The sequence below is a fragment of the Prunus dulcis genome, chromosome 8 (genome assembly GCF_902201215.1).
Source record: "Prunus dulcis chromosome 8, ALMONDv2, whole genome shotgun sequence".
NCBI classification, from domain to species: Eukaryota; Viridiplantae; Streptophyta; class Magnoliopsida; order Rosales; family Rosaceae; genus Prunus; species Prunus dulcis.
Window position 1 is genome coordinate 17,810,661 of NC_047657.1, and position 16,287 is coordinate 17,826,947.

The window sequence follows — 16,287 nt, forward strand, 5'->3', positions numbered from 1 at the left end:
GTGCCGATCATCCTAGGCCTAGAGTACTAAAAAATTCCGACTAGTTGAAAGAGGTTTCAAGTTCAAATATATCAATCTTCTTTAATTAATAATAAAAATAAGTAGCATTATCATAATGGTACAAAATACTTCACAAATTCACGGAACAATGTTATTGTAACCTAGTACCAACAAAAACAAGTATGAGTACCAAAGAAAAATACTAGTACCGGTTAAAACAATTCTGTAATCGTAAACACCAAATGATGCGACAATTGTAAAATTGATTTTATGTGTTAAATTTGTCAAACTTTAAAAAATTAAAATAATAATAATCAATTTATAAAAATAAAAAAAAACAACATCATCTATTTTGAGCAGATAAAACACTGTCATATCATCCATCGCTTGATATCTAAATTTTGGGATCTACCATTGAATTCTTTACTCAAAATTATGCGAACAAAACAAACCCTAAGCTAAGGTATGCAAATGGAGTCAGTGTTTTCCTATGAATCCCAATGACTCCATTTTAGCGTTATTTTGCATATTGTGTGTGGACCACTCTCTCTCTCTCTCTCTTTTCCCTAGTTTCAGAAATCAGAGCCCCACCTCCTCTAGGCTCTGTTTGCTTTCCTTCCACTCCAAGACGCAGCAAAAAGGTCAAAAGCCCAAAAGCATTAACAGCAAAAACGCATTTTTGAACATGTGGGTCCCAATGGTCCCTCCCGCCACCTAACAGCTGCGATTGGAGCAAAACGACCCCGTCTCCAACATGGAATTCGCATGCCTCTTACATTTCCGGAAACGGATCCTCCGTACAACTTCCACGTGTCGACACGGTCCAAGCCGTGCCCCTGATGCGCCTCGTTTTGATCGGTTAGGCGTCGCTTTCATGGTACAGCAGCTGACACAAGACAGTAAGTCGGCGGGTGCGGCGCAGCTCTGTCGCTTCGCGGTTGCCAATGTCCGCGCAGGTTCCTGTCGGCTCCTCCGCCGGCTAACTCCTCCGAGCCCAGCCTTTCTGCTGGTTAAAGGTCGAACTCCTTTTAGCGGCGAGGGCGGGAATGTGTCCGTTGAAGCACTTTGGGGTACGGGGTTGATGTGGTCGAGGTTTATCCGGTTCAAATCTTAGTGGTCTTCTGACTTCTGGCCACGAGGTCTTCTGCTTTACATAATTTGCATAAGGTTGGTGGAGAGCTATACGGTCCATGTTGTAAATGTCGGCAGTACCCCTGTCAGTTTTTATCCTTTTGGGCGAACTGCATTCTGTATTTATGTAATTTCAAATTTATCAATCCCTTTTTGACCCCCCCAAAAAATCCCTATGATATATTGTTTTCTGGTTTTCTGGACCGAAGTTTCTATGATTATTGGGTGTTGGTGTAATTTTATTTTTGAAAATAAAATGAGATTTGGGTAAAGGAGGTTAATTTAATTCTGGTCATCTAGTTTAAAAATTTTGTGAGAATAATTTTATTCTTTATAATAAAATAACTTGGAACAAAAATGTAATAGTTATGATGATTGTCGAATTTTTTTTTTTTGGACACATATCAATGTCATGTACCGTTTATATACAGTGATACACAAATTTTACTTGAACGTACTATGCATGAGTAATTAATATTAAATTATGTGACAATTTCAAGCTTTTTCACTTATCGATTTTTCACTTCATCCAATTGTTGCATTTCGCTCCTTAACCTTAAAGCAATTTTTGTAAAACCAAGAAGGGAAAAATTATCTTGCAATAAATACTGTATGCAAATCTAAAAATGTATATAAGAAGAAATTCCCCTAACTTTACTTATATCAAAATGGAAATATTTAATTTAAAAGAAAAGTTGGTAATTGTTTGGTCTTCCACTCCAGTCCAAAACCAAGGCCACGTTGGTAAATTCACTAAAATTTGCAGAACCAGCAGCAGCAGCATCAGAAAAAAGCCAGCCTCCTCCTCCTCATTTAAACACCATGATCCAACCACTTCTCTTCCTCAGAAAGAATGAATGAGATTGAAGAGACCTCACCTTAACATTCCTACACCCTAGCACACCCTCCCTTTTTTCTCCTTATACCCACCAGTCTCCACCTCCTTCTCTCAAACCCACTTATTCACAGCCTCCAAAAAACCTCTCCAACTTCCCTTCTCTCTTCAATGGCTCAGTTTCCTCTGTTCCATCCATTTTCCAAATTTACCCTCCTCTTCCTCGCAACCCTCCTGTCCACAGTCGTCATTTCGCACCAGCAGCAACCCCTCCTCAGCTCCACTGAGCAAGACGCCGTCTACCAAGTCCTCGACTCCATCAACTCCGCCATCCCCTGGCGCTCCCTCTTCCCCGACGACCTCTGCTCCTCCGCCCCACACGGCGTCGTTTGCGACTTATTCTCCAACCCCGACGTTTCTTCCCCCGAAACGGCTCACGTCACCGAGCTGAGTTTCGGTTACGTTTCGGACTACACGCCCAACCCGCCTTGCTCTCCCAATTCCACCATCGACCCACTTCTCTTCACGTCCTTCAAATACCTCCGCAAGCTCTTCTTCTACCAATGCTTCACCGAAACGCGGGTCTCGGTCCCCGAAATTCCGCCGAGTTTCGGTTCAAGTTTGGAGGAGCTCGTGTTCGTGGACAACCCGTCTCTGGTGGGCTCCATCGGTGGCATACTGGGTAATTTCACCAACTTGAGGAGGGTAGTTCTGACCGGAAATGGGTTTTATGGGAACATCCCAGACGGGGTTGCCCACTTGGTCAACCTGGAAGAGTTGACTCTGTCTCGGAATCAACTCGGCGGCGAAATTTCTCTGAGTTTTGCCAAGTTGAAGAAACTGAAGGTTCTTGATCTGGGTTATAATGATTTTGCCGGAAATGTCCCTGAATCGGTCGGTAATCTCTCGGAGCTGTTGAAGCTGGACTTGACCTCCAATGGGTTTTCTGGTCAAATCCCAGAGAGCTTAAAGAACATGCAAAGGCTAGAGCTTTTGGACCTCAGCATCAACCAGTTTAGTAACTCTGGGGTTCCTCTGTTTTTGGCTGAGATGCCTCAGCTGAAACAAGTGCATTTGAGTGGGAACTTACTGGGAGGGAAGATTCCGGAAATATGGAAAAACCTGGGAGGTATTTTGGGAATAGGACTCTCAGATATGGGACTGGTTGGGGAAATTCCATCTTCAATGGGTGTGCATTTGAAGAATCTGAGATACCTTGCGCTTGACAATAACAAGCTTGAAGGGACAGTGCCTGAGGAGTTTGGATTCTTGGAATCTGTGAATGAGATTAATTTGGAGAACAATAGTCTGAGTGGTAGGGTTTCATTATCTCGCAGTTTTTCTGCCAAATTTGGGCACAAGCTGAAGTTGGCTGGAAACCCACAACTCTGTGTTGATGATGGCTTCATCTTCTTCTCCAAGACTAAGAGTGCTGCTGGTTTGGAGCAATTGAAGGTTTGCAGAAAACCCCATAAACCTAATCCTGCCCTTCTCAGCGTGGTTTCTTCTTCAGTGCAGGTTGTTGTTCCTTCTAAGCTTCTGTTTGCCACTTGGGTTTTGTTCATGCTTATCTTTGCTTGATAACCGGGATTAGACTTAATTGAGTTTTTTTGTTTTTCCTTGAGAGAGCTTGGGATTAGGTCATCTAACAGATTAAGAAAGGAACAGGTTTTATACTGACATGGAGATGAATTTTGGATGTGCAGTCAATGTGGTGATACAGTGGAAAAAACTAATGTAATTATGGACTTTTTTTAATGGAAAGTGCATATAAATTATAGCGCATGGTTCTTTCTCTCTCTCTCTCTCTCTCTCTCTCTCTAATATTGGTGCTTTTGGTTTCTTTTATTTTAGATTTCATTTTAGTTTAGTTTTATCACATTTTCCCAAATTTCCTGAGATTCTGCCCATCAGTGAAAAAGTTGGACATGATCTCAACTTTTTGATATGTAAACAACTATCTATTCTGCAATTGTTTATTTTGAAGTGGGATTTTTGAGTGGGGATCAAGCAACTATTTTGGCATTTGATATGGTAAAAGGAGAGAGAATCTGAAAGTTTCCCAGAATGGTTGCTGTTCAGAGTCTCGAGCATGTTTTGGCTCTTATCTAATTGAAGGCATAATTGATCACAAATCATGAAGAGAGAGACAAGAAAATCGTCTTTCTACTGTTGGACAAGGATGGATAGCTGTAGACAATTAGGGTAAGTACTTTGAAATTGGCGCACATACACTGGCTGGACAGCATTGTATTTGAAAAATTGCAAAACATAGGAAGCAAAATGTTCAAAAATTGAAATGATGTTATTACACTGAAGTTACAATTGTTTGGCTTCACTTCCCTGATACATTTTATTCTAGCTACGCCAATAATCAATTTTGTGAAGAAATTCATGTAAATCCCTTGTCTTCCCCCTCTTGAAAAGAATTCTGAGATAGATGGTCTTTGCTATTACATTTATAAGTAGTTGCAGGTTGGTGTCCAGGATCTGTGCATGTTTCTGAACTAGCATGGGGTTTAGCCTTTCTTGATGCCCCCCCAACAGAGGAATCTTTGGATTTCTTTCGCCGCGTTTTCTTAGGGATGTCTGGCGGGTATTGCGGCGATTCACTGCCATGAATTGACTCCATGGATTGCCGGATACCTCTAGTAATACTATCTGTTGTGTCCCTATTCTTAGAAGACCGCCTTGTTTGCTTCGGTTTATCTGATCTTTCCCTCTTAGGGGAGTCGATTCCACCATCTCCATGCCCACTTGATGTTTGCTGTGGCGACGCCCTTGGCAAATCCGGCGTGTCATGTGCCGGAGACCTAGCACCCCTTGAACTACCCTTCCGGCTTGAATCTACATACATACACACAAAAATTGAATAGTCATTTGGAAAATCTAACACATTAACTTGTTAATACATAAATAAGGTGATGTGATCCAACCAAAACCATTCACATTTGCATGGATATTTACAATTTTAGGGTACAAAAACAAAAATGAAGTACCTTGAGAGACCCATTTGACCCCAGGATCCTCTTTTGTCTCTCCATTGCTTAAAGGTCCTGATGAATATCCAGGTGGAGCTTGAAACTCATTCATCTGCATGCAGCATCATCCACAAACATGGCTTTCATGAGGCTTCTAATTAACCATTTAAGCAAAAATTAACAAACAAAAAAAGGTTAATTACCCAGCTTGGAGAACCAGCAGCAGTTGATGGACCCTCCCATCCTATATGAGCCACATGCTTTACATCTGTAGGAAACCCAATCTGCATTTCTTGGCCTTTGTTATCATCTGCCAAAGCAGAGGGCAAATCCGTCAGGCCACATTATAAAATGTGTGTATGATAAAAAATACTCTAATTCTAAAGCCTGCTTCTACTTGGAACACAAATTGTACATACCAAAAATTTGAGAAATGTATCTTAGGCCTTTCAAGAGGCCCTTCATCTTTGTGTTATTTGCAGTGTTTGCCATTCTTGTGCAAGATATATACTGGCTCTATCAATGAAGAACCAATTAAGCTGCTCCTGGAAAGTCTCTAGTTGAAGTGGGATCCAAAATTTGCCCCCCAATTCTGCAAATATTGGTAGCAAGAAGAAAGTCAATGATCAAAACAATTGAAATATAAAAAAAAAGTCAAACATTTCATCCAATGATACCTCAGAAGGAAAACCTTGCTGCAAGGCTAAAATTTACAGAGGCCCCCATGAGAGGGTTGCATTAATTCAAACTATATATTTCCTAAATAAGAAACAAAATAATAAAAAGAATGACCAGAAATTTGAAGTGGGCATATATGCATTCAATTTCTTGTGTTGATTTTGCACAAGATGGGGAAAACTTTTGAAGAAAGGGAAAAAGGTGTTCAAAAACTAGCAACAGCTTTTGACAAATGTGGCCATGGAGGGTTGCAGTGATGAGAAAAGGGATGAAAACTGACAAACAAGGTATGCTTAATTAAAGTAAAGCTATCGTTTATCTCGTGCATTTGATGGTAGGGCATTGTTTTTTTTATGATTCATAACCAGAAGTAAATCGAATTTTTCGGTGTGAAAATATAGCAGAAAGAAAGAAAATCTTTGACATGCTAAATATAGGGGAAGGTTTTAACGGGTCATTTTAGAGGCTGTAATGAATGGTTTTGTTAGATGCATATGAATTTTCCATGGTTTGTTGGCTATTTCCTTGGTTGCAAATTGCATGGGAGAAAATGGATAGATCTAGACACAACTGATAGGGAACTAGAATTGATAAACTAAAATGAAACAGACAATGGATTTCTTCTGGTTTCATAACTGGTCAACTACATTTTGCTCTAGGTTTGTCTGTTGACCATTATTGTTATGTTATGATTATTAACTTTTTCTTTGAAGTCACACTCTAGTTATGAATGCAAGGGTAAATTTTGGCGGTTTAGAACGCCTTCTAGATTGGTTAAAATCGCTTTCTGACCATCAAAAGTACTTATGCGAAAAACATGAAAGTCAAAGTGCTTATTCAGTTCAAACACATGAATTTTTAATAAAATTTTCAATGTTCTTTGAATGAGGACACTTCTTCAAAAAGCAATTATGGGCAGAAACGCTTTCTACCAAACGGATATGCTTTGTGTTTCTCCAGTCAAGATCATGAAGCATCATTGATGTGAACCAAAATTGCCATATTTAAGGCTAATTATGCAGTCATTGCTTAATTTAGGTAAAAGTTAAACACCCCTTGTTCCTTTGGTTCATCATTGTTGGCCTTACTTAGCAGTGAAAATTGGCCTACTTCAATACCTTAACACTGACATTTTTGATGTCCCATTGCAAGTTACCATCATTGTAAATAGAGTAAATAACATCTAGCGTGGGGTAAAAACTCAGGCTGGATTTGAGCGAATTTGGATTGATCCGACACAACCCGAGTTGCACCTCTAGTTTTCACTTGACAGAATCATCAGTAACTCAATTGGTTTAAGATTCTTACTGCTTTGTTAGCCAGAGATCCAGGTTAAACTTGTAATTTCTTTCTCTCTCTGTTTTTGAGGACTAATTTATACAATTGAGGCAAGTGGTAAAGAAAATGAAACTGTATTTAGTAGCAAATCAAACAATGCTTACAAGAAAACCAATGGAATTATATATATATGTATTTATTTTTTTTGGTATATTAAAATACACATACAACTTGTAATGAACAAGCATTTAGATGTATCAAGCTTTCACATTGTCCATTCCAACAGAGTCCTGAAACATTAGAAACACAAAACTTTATTAGAACCCAATTATGCAAATTTGAACCAAAAGTGGAAATATTGTATGAACATGAGAAAAACTTACCAAGAACTTATGATTCTCTTGGAGCAGTGGAGAGAAGTTTGTGCAGAATTTACCAATGTCAGAATTCAAATCAGGTGTTTCACCACCTAATATGTCCATAAATTTCTTCCTATCTGGTGCAAGCTTAATTCCAACCTGCATTTCGACCGGAGAGAATCAGAACAATTTCATTTGCCTTTTCTCAGTGGATGATCATGAAACCAAAAGTAGAAGCATATATTATCTAAGAAAAACCAGTGTGCTTCAAATCAGATGTTAGATGGTCTTCCTAAATGGAGAAATTGGTCAAATCACATTTGGATTGCATCAAGAAAATATTTTCCTTCTTTTGTTTGTTGCTGAGGCAAAATAGCATGCATATTCTACTTTGATCTGCCTCAATGCCTAAACTAAAACCCATCAAGTACAATCTTTTAAAAGGCTAGAAGAAGAGGCTATGGCATTGTGCAGATAAACATCAGCAAATGAGAGTTCTTACACTAAAACTTGAGCTAGCTAGCCAGTTATGCCATTTTTTCAAGGTCTTGCCGTAGGCCTCGGAACAAGCCTTGGACATTGGCCAGTCTGGATTATCATGCAGATTCCGGAACAGCTCCACCAAGTAGTCCATGGCCCTACGGAGACATGAGAATTCTCAAAAACGTAAGGATTGGCTTGCTGATAAAAAACATCCAACATGAACATGACATACCTTGTTAGCCAGAGTAGAGCATTTGTGCAACTGGATGAGGATTTTGCGTTTTTGGCTTCAATCTCAACCTGGACTAGACTGTACAAGAGGTTGAATTCTGATGGGTTCGACGAATACTTAGAGTCCAATCTCTGCAATGTGGGGAAGAACATGGAAAAATATTTCTAACATTAAAAACTGGAACATGTTGCTTCTTACAAAATTCACATTGTTTTCTCCATACATTTTTTTAAAAAGCACCTTACCGATATGTTGTTACCAATATCAGATTTCACAGGCGCAAAGGCAGCTCCAAACTTATCTGCCATAACATAAACAGGTCCTCATGCATGTGCATTGAAGAATCAATTGAATGAAGAAAAAAATTGTGTTCTCAACATGAAAATGCATCGAGTTCAATCTGTTTTAGGGTAAGAATCAAAAAAATTTCGTACCTAAAACGGGCAGCAAGTGTTTGCATACATCCAAGAAAGGCTTGGTGAGCATCTCTCCCGTTTCGGATTTAACATGGTTCGTCCCTTCCAAAGCAGAAGTGAAAACAGTTCCTGATCTTGCCATTCTTGTGTTCAATTTTCTGCATAAACATCACAAGTCATACTTGGCAACTAATCAGGCAATCAATATATATTGGTGTTCCCTTCATAATTCGATGCGTGCAAGTTAAGAACTAGCCAAATTTTTAAATCATGCAATACCATGATTGATGCATAACTTCAATTTTTTTAAAAATTAGTAGAGAAGAAATTTGAATTAAAAAATTTCACCCAGTGTGTAGGGATTAAAAAAAATGCTCTACCATTAACGCTATAAGCCTCACCGTCCAACGAAACTGGAGATGGAAAAGGATGATAAGGAAAAAAACAGAACAAGAAAAACGTAAAATGGTAATGGACACAAACCTTGAAAACAACAGACAAACGTCGTGAAGATCCGAAAATCAGTTATGTGAATTCTAAGTGTTGTTGATTTAAAGATGATGTGGCCGTTATTTCTTTTCCCGGTACATTGTGGTGTTAAAACAGTTGTCGTAGGCCATCAACGGGGGAAAAACAGTTGTCGTCATGAGATCTACGACATGTCAACATAAACAGGTAAATTATGTTAACTTAAGCAAAGCAAATGGAAATTGTGAGATGGGTTCTCTTAATTTCTAATTGTAAAGTTGATAGCATTGGCATCCTAATTTTTTTTTTAAAGACAGTCAATTGGGAGAGGAGATTTACACAAATATTCATTAGGTGTTCGAGGGTTTCGAATCTCTGTCTGCATGGATAGAGGATGTGGGCAGATGTGAAATAGCTTAACCAACTAAACTATATCCAACTGACATCCTATGCTTTCAAGTCCACTTGAGTGATGGGAATCAAAAAATTGAATTTCTACGTGCATTAAATATTAGGGTTTAGTAACGCCACCTTACAGACACATCAAAAACTTTCTCAATGTCTAAATTGATATCGAAACCAACTCAACTAAGCCCACTATACCCATGATCAGATGATGGGCTGGATCCTTTTGCTTTCTTTTTGGATTCTTAAAATTTGTTATGTTCCCAATTAAAATTAATTTCAGCAAAATTGGGTAATTGATTCAAGGCAACTTCTCTTTCTCCAAGTACATATTTCCCAAGAGAGCATCCCAAACTCCCATAATGTGCTATAAAGTTCTTTTTGGTATTTTTATTTTTGTTTGTTCTCTATTTTGGGTCATGGACTTGGAGACATGAAACTAAAGCAAGAACTGCAGCACACAAACCTGGAGAAATCCAACACCAAATTGGGCCATGAATTCGACCACACGAAGATGAGAGAGAGGCTGAGACAAAGTTCGATTTTCTAACAAGAAAATAGTAACCAGACCAAACCAGACCAAACTGGCCCATTACTTCCACATCAGAAAAAAGACAGAGAGAGAGAGAGATTGAGAATATCCCTAATTAGGACCAGGAAGATCCTTACATATCTATTAAATAACTAAATCTGAGAGAGCCAGCCAACACAGATAGAGAAGAAGAAGAGAAGGCCAGGCACGTTTTTTTCTTTTCTTTTTTTGGGTTGAACACGTTTTTTTTTAAAATTGAAACCAAAGCAAAGTTTTTTTATTTTTTTATTTTTTTTCCAAGCTTGCCTTGACCTGACGGACCTGACAGACTCACAGACAGCCCAAACGTGTTAGGCTGCAGCTCAGAATCTGAGAAGGTAGCGCTTTACCCCTCATATTTTATTATTATTGTTCTTATCTTATAATTTCCTAATTTCTTTTTTAAATTACAAAAAAATATTTCCAAAAACAATAAAATTAAAACAAAACAAAAAAACAACTCTAATCGTCTCCCCAAACTCATTTCCCTTCTTCTGCCCCCTTATTATTATCTCTCTCTCTGCAGTTTCTTTTCCTCCGCCAATTTCCCTACTTTCTGTCTATATTTTAAAATCGATTTGTCTTTTTCTGTGTCCGATCCCAATACAAAAACCTCTCCTTGATCCTCATTTGATTTGGTACTTTTACTTTTTTTTTTTTTTTTTAAGTTTGGAGAATGATTCGAGGGCTTCAGGGTCAATGTAGGTCAATGTTCTTGTAATTGAGGTTTCAATTCGCTGTCTGCAATCAAGGATTTGGGGCGTTTTGGATATGTAGTTGGAGAAAGGGGGTTCTTGATTTTCGGAAAAAGTTACCCTCAATTTTGACGATTTTGTAATTATTGTAGAAAAAGTCGAATTTTTCCAATTGGATTTTCTGAGATTCGGTATTTATCCCGTCTGATGCTAATTTAATGCTTAGATTGTGATCGTGTGGTTCTTAGGCCGAGTTATTGGGGAAAAGTGAAGGTTTTGATCTGCGGAGAGGTGTCAATTGGGAATTTTTCGAGATTTGGGGGTTTATTGTTTGGTGGGTTTGGGGTTATGCACACAATAAAGGCTGAAATTAGCACAAATCCTTGTAAAATAGCCATTTTGAGCTTTTGGGTTGAGCTGTATTGAAGATTGTTGCATCATGGAGCATGTGATTGCTGGGAAGTTTAAGTTGGGGAGGAAGATTGGGAGTGGCTCTTTTGGGGAACTCTATTTAGGTATGGTAATCAGTGTTCTTCTGTAAAATCATTCTGGTTTTTTATTTATTTAGGTATTTTTCTAATGAAATTCATGTCGTGGTGTCAGGTGTAAATGTGCAAACTGGAGAGGAGGTGGCTGTTAAGCTGGTATGTGATTAACGTTTAAATAGTAGATTCTATTCTGATGTTTAGTTTGTGGGTAAATATTTTCTAAGCGTTCTTAAGTTTTCTAACATATTATTCAATGTGATACCTGACGGGATATTGATGTTAATTTCATGTTTCATCAAGTCATTTTTCCATTCAAGAGGTTCAGTACACACTGGTGTCACTAGAGTAGATCAAAGAATAAATCAAATACTCTCTCTTTTGAATCTTTGTTAATAAGAGTAAGAATGGTACATTAGATTTTCTAGTCGACAAACTCTATTCGAGTTACAACTGAAGCTTCATGTTATATATCTTCCGTTTCATTTATTACCAATGAAAAGAGACACAAAGCCATATCTTTTTTTAAATCTCTCTTTATTATTTTTATGGATGCATTTCGAGCTCATAAACTTCCATTCTATTACAACCTTGTTATATTCCCTCATTGGAATTTGTCTGCATTCAACTCATTAGTCTACAATCATTTTGCATTTGATGGGATAGTTTATTTTCCAAATTTCAGGAACCTGGGAAGACCAAGCATCCCCAGCTTCACTATGAGTCAAAATTGTATATGCTTCTTCAAGGAGGAAGTAAGTCTCTCTCTCTCTCTCTCTCTCTCTCTCTCTCTCTCTCTCTCTCTCTCCCAGCAGATATATTTACATATAGTAATTGATCAACTGTTGTCATTTTGTGATGAAGCGGGCATACCTCACCTCAAGTGGTTTGGAGTTGAGGGTGACTACAACATCATGGTTATTGATCTTCTTGGACCAAGTTTGGAAGATTTGTTCAACTACTGTAATAGGAAGTTCACATTGAAAACAGTGTTGATGCTTGCAGATCAATTAGTAAGTACTAGTACTTATACTTCCCCAAATATGGTCTAAAATGGCCAGGATAATAATTTTTTCCTTCAATTTCATCTTTTCAGATTAACAGAGTTGAATACATGCACTCAAGAGGTTTTCTTCACCGTGATATAAAGCCTGACAACTTTTTAATGGGCCTAGGGCGTAAAGCCAATCAGGTATCTTTTTCTTGTGTAATTGTGGTTAGTGCAAGCAAATTATAGCAATTCATTCATTTTTTTTAAACATTTATTGTTGAAAAACATGCTATTGGGGATATCCTATGGTATTAGAAGTGGGATTTCAAATCTTTCATTGAGAAACACTCCATTCTCACTTTTTTCTCTGGAAATGTAATATATCTGCCATTACTTGTCACAGGTGTATGCTATTGATTTTGGTCTAGCAAAGAAGTATAGGGATCTTCAGACTCATAGGCACATACCATACAGGTGAATTATAATTATTTTGTAGAGTTACAACTTATGATAAATTTGCTTTTGGGTTGTGTACAGTTGTACTTGTCTTGTGGTTCAAGAATCTACTTACGGATATACTTTTTATTGCCTAGGGATTGCCTCAACTGGGGAAAAGAAGGGGGGAGGGGGAGGGATTTGGATTCTAGGAATTGCTTATGATTTGTCTTGTTTGAAGAAGAAACCGTTGGCTTATGTTTTGTCTTATTTTAAGAAGAAAGCATCGGCTTATCATTTGTCTTGTTTGAAGAAGAAAGCACTGGAAACTATAACCTTTTGACCTAGTTGTAAAGAAAGTAAATAAATATTCTGAGCATGAACTATTTCTTTAAACAAAAATATATATTTTTCATTATAAAAAAAGTAAAGAAGCTTTTAACAGTTCTAATACATATTCTACGTTGTCACCATTGTTTTTCTATTTACCTATAGTTAATAGAAAATCGTTGTTGACCAATTTTTTATATTTTTTTTTTCAAGTCTTGTAAGTTTGATTCCTTTGTGCCAGCCTTGGTTTTTATTTGGTTGTTGTGAAAGTTCATTACCTTTTTTTCCATTTGTTAGGGAGAACAAGAACCTCACAGGCACTGCTCGCTATGCAAGTGTTAACACTCACCTTGGAATTGGTGAGAGATATTATATGTTGTTATGTGTTGGTTTCTAACTTTTAATAGTAAATGTATAATAACGGATCCAACTTACTATGCTCCATTTCTAATTCTCATTGTGTTTTATTGCACGTACAGAGCAAAGCAGAAGAGATGATCTGGAATCTCTTGGTTATGTTCTAATGTATTTCCTAAGAGGAAGGTTAAAATAAAGTCCTTGTAGTTGTGTTCTTCATATTTTTTGGGCATTTGCTACCTGATGTTGGGTATGCAACATTGTGTTTTATTCTATTTTTCACGCCTTTCCTTTTTTGTGTTTTCTTTTTTCTTTTCCTCCAATCAGCCTTCCCTGGCAAGGTTTAAAAGCTGGCACAAAAAAGCAAAAGTACGATAAAATCAGTGAAAAAAAAATGTCAACTCCTATAGAGGTAACAACTTCCTGCATGCATTCTTACTACTAGCAACTGCATATGTACCGCATAAATGAACCTGATGTGTGTTGTATTATGTTTTTACTGTGGTGTTCATCATTGTAGAAGATAACTCTATATATACGTGTATGTGTGTGTCTGTTGGTGTTGGGCGGGACTGGACTGAGATTTGAATTGGGCAGATGTAGATTGCTAGGGATGGCAAACCCAGTCCCTCCCCTTTTGCATTGCTTGTAAGATGAACAAAATTAAGTCTCAGCTAGGATGACCCACTTTCGCTGATTTTGATCGGCTGCTTGGCTGGCTCAATATTTGCGTTTGGACATGAACACGTTATAGAGGTTGTTTTAACCAAGCCTAGCCTGATAGTTCATGTCATCATGTTTGTTCATATGTATTCATGCACACGCGCATACACATACTCACCATGCTGCTATTAATGATCTTCATTCTGTGCTGGGAATTCTTGTTAGTTACATGGGTAATATAGCCACAGATATGTTTAACAGGTGCTGTGCAGATCACATCCATCTGAGTTTGTATCCTACTTTCATTATTGCCGATCATTGCGGTTTGAAGACAAGCCAGATTATTCTTATTTGAAGAGGCTTTTCCGAGACTTATTTATTCGAGAAGGTAACGGCCACAAATTTGGTTATCTTCTTATAGATTCCTAATTCTTTTGTTAGAAGTCAAGCTTGCTGAGTGTTTTACCTTTTTTTTTTCCCCTTTGGGGTTAGGATGCTAATATTATGATTACTTGCAGGTTATCAATTTGACTATGTATTTGACTGGACTGTATTGAAGTACCCTCAGATTGGTGGCAGCTCTAGAGGATGGGTTAGTGTTTGGAAATTTTATGTTCAAATTTTGACCTCATAAGAACATTACTTATTTAGTTCATTTCTGTGTTTTTAGCATGCCAATGGAAAAGCAGGTTTAAGCGCCGGGCCATCTATGGAAAGAACAGAAAGAGTCTCAGGTGTTTCTCTCTCTTGAAAAAATATATTTGAATTAAATGCCGATAAGGATTATTGACCCTTGCTGATTTCATAAATAAGTTTTGGGCTAGGAGCCAGTTACTCCCTTATTTTTGAAGATTTATTTAGTATCTGAGAACTTGGTCCTCTTTAAAAAAATTTAGTATGTCTTCCTTTCTTCAGCTCATTATTTAACTTTAAACTACAATTTTACTATCAGCATTTTCCTTTTTGGTTTCCCACAATTATTAAACCCTTATGCAATTGGTTTATCCAGTAGGGAAAGAGATTCGAGAAAGATTCTCAGGTGCAGTTGAAGCATTTTCGAGGAGAAATACTTCAGGTTCTAGTCCACGCCAGGATCATTTGAAACACAGGTCTTTTGAGGATGCACCTTCATCCAAAGATGTGGTAAAGTTTTGATATCTGACAAAATATTTTGTATTGTTAATTATTTTCTTGTTTCTTTGGGCCCGGACAGTTTGTGAGTGCTTGTTCTACATGAAGTTAATCTTGTGGATTTGTTCTCTCTCTGAAATTGGGTGTAGAGAAGTCACCAAGTAAAAGAATTTCAAGCACCCAATTGGAAATTTTACTAATTTCAAGTCTAAACTTAAAAGTTGCTATTCTTTGTTTTGAATCAGTGCACTTCTTTTGACCAATTTTCTATGGTCTTATAGTTACCTCCTTTCTTTGTTATAAAATTTCAAAGAAAGCAAAGTTGAATCCTGGCCAAGTTATTAAGTCTAAGCAATTGCAGTAGGGGGTCTCAACTCAATTTCCTTAGGGAAAACAAGACTAGAATTGGAAATTAGGGGTAAAGTCAAAGAATGGAAGAGTTGCAAACTTTTAACGTTAGTACTTTGTTTATTGAAGCCATCTCCTTACTTATCCTCGTATTCAAGTTGAAGTGGTGCAATTGTTTATAGAAAAAATCCTTATGGAATGCTATTGCTGTATTTTCAGCACCATGATTCTGAAAGGGGACGCAGTTCCTCTCGATACGGCAGCACTTCAAGAAAAGCTATTATAAACAGTAAGCCAAGTTCCTCAGCTGGTGATCAAAGTCACAGTGATGGCCGCACAAGCCGATTAGTCTCAAGCAGTAGCCGCCCTTCTACCACACAGAGAGGTCATTTGGGGTATGAACCCAAGCGCTCTGCAGCTGCAAGAGGCACACGTGATGATCCTCTCCGGAGCTTTGAGCTCCTTTCAATCAGGAAGTAATGGAGAGTATTTCCCTATAGATATTTGCCAGTCATCTAATGGATAAGTCCTCGTACTATTTGATGAGTACTGAAAAAAGAAAAACAAAAAACCAAGACAAATCTCGCTTGCTTTGTACATGGGATATCACCTAAGCACTGCGTTTTCCGATCTTATTGCATGTCTAATGACAGCATTTCCAGGCTTTTCTTCCTCCCACTTTTTTCTCTCCCAAGAGTTTCCTTTCCGGCCATTGTAACTGTATTAGAAACATACATTTTTCTTAGCTGTAATAATTACTATTTCTTTATTATACACCCACTTTGAATTGAGACCAGTTTGTGTTGTTTGTAATGGTCATCTTTTCAAGAACTTCCTCACTAGTGCTAGCTTGAGCTTGGCCCGTTGGAAATTTTCAAACCCTTGCAGTCTTCTAAAATCCATCCACAAACTTTTCCACTTTGTGTTGGTAAATGGCAAATTAAATTTAAATGCACGGATGCGAGCTCATTGCAGGGACAATTTAGCGATTCTAATTGTTAAGTAATTAACTAAG

General features: G+C 37.8%; 4 protein-coding genes across 7 annotated transcripts; 2 read left to right on the plus strand and 2 right to left on the minus strand.

Moving 5' to 3' along the window:
• The first annotated feature begins 1,964 nt into the window (after nt 1–1,964).
• Nucleotides 1,965–3,746, plus strand: LOC117637710 (piriformospora indica-insensitive protein 2). Its single transcript, XM_034372688.1, has one exon. The coding sequence runs from the start codon at nt 2,138–2,140 to the stop codon at nt 3,545–3,547; it is 1,410 nt and encodes a 469-aa protein (XP_034228579.1). The 5' UTR covers nt 1,965–2,137; the 3' UTR covers nt 3,548–3,746.
• Nucleotides 3,747–4,250: 504 nt separating this feature from the next.
• On the minus strand, nt 4,251–5,949 carry LOC117637853 (CRIB domain-containing protein RIC7). The gene is made up of 5 exons (XM_034372894.1): nt 5,625–5,949; nt 5,367–5,539; nt 5,151–5,257; nt 4,966–5,059; nt 4,251–4,813 (listed from the first exon to the last, which is right to left on the minus strand). Exons 2-5 carry the CDS (start codon nt 5,437–5,439, stop codon nt 4,359–4,361), a joined length of 729 nt encoding a protein of 242 aa, XP_034228785.1. The 5' UTR covers nt 5,440–5,539; nt 5,625–5,949; the 3' UTR covers nt 4,251–4,358.
• A 1,072-nt stretch (nt 5,950–7,021) lies between these two features.
• On the minus strand, nt 7,022–8,962 carry LOC117637919 (glycolipid transfer protein 1-like). Of its 3 annotated transcripts, none has more exons than XM_034372972.1 (7): nt 8,877–8,962; nt 8,412–8,551; nt 8,223–8,278; nt 7,978–8,108; nt 7,765–7,900; nt 7,287–7,421; nt 7,022–7,193 (listed from the first exon to the last, which is right to left on the minus strand). In XM_034372972.1, the coding sequence occupies exons 2-7, from the start codon at nt 8,533–8,535 to the stop codon at nt 7,161–7,163; spliced, it is 615 nt and encodes a 204-aa protein (XP_034228863.1). In that variant the 5' UTR covers nt 8,536–8,551; nt 8,877–8,962; the 3' UTR covers nt 7,022–7,160. The 3 variants fall into 3 exon arrangements, with proteins under 3 accessions (XP_034228863.1, XP_034228864.1, XP_034228865.1); XM_034372973.1 differs by lacking the exon at nt 8,877–8,962 and adding an exon at nt 8,774–8,852; XM_034372974.1 differs by lacking the exon at nt 8,877–8,962 and adding an exon at nt 8,795–8,819.
• A 953-nt stretch (nt 8,963–9,915) lies between these two features.
• Nucleotides 9,916–16,170, plus strand: LOC117636532 (casein kinase 1-like protein 7). 2 transcript variants are annotated; one of them, XM_034371071.1, is made up of 15 exons: nt 9,916–10,175; nt 10,781–11,047; nt 11,136–11,176; nt 11,703–11,772; nt 11,882–12,030; nt 12,114–12,209; nt 12,412–12,482; nt 13,071–13,132; nt 13,253–13,316; nt 13,458–13,542; nt 14,055–14,181; nt 14,312–14,385; nt 14,464–14,527; nt 14,803–14,936; nt 15,492–16,167. In XM_034371071.1, exons 2-15 carry the CDS (start codon nt 10,972–10,974, stop codon nt 15,750–15,752), a joined length of 1,374 nt encoding a protein of 457 aa, XP_034226962.1. In that variant the 5' UTR covers nt 9,916–10,175; nt 10,781–10,971; the 3' UTR covers nt 15,753–16,167. The 2 variants fall into 2 exon arrangements, with proteins under 2 accessions (XP_034226962.1, XP_034226963.1); XM_034371072.1 differs by lacking the exon at nt 9,916–10,175 and having other exon boundaries at nt 10,273–11,047; nt 14,806–14,936; nt 15,492–16,170.
• The last annotated feature ends 117 nt before the right edge of the window (nt 16,171–16,287 follow it).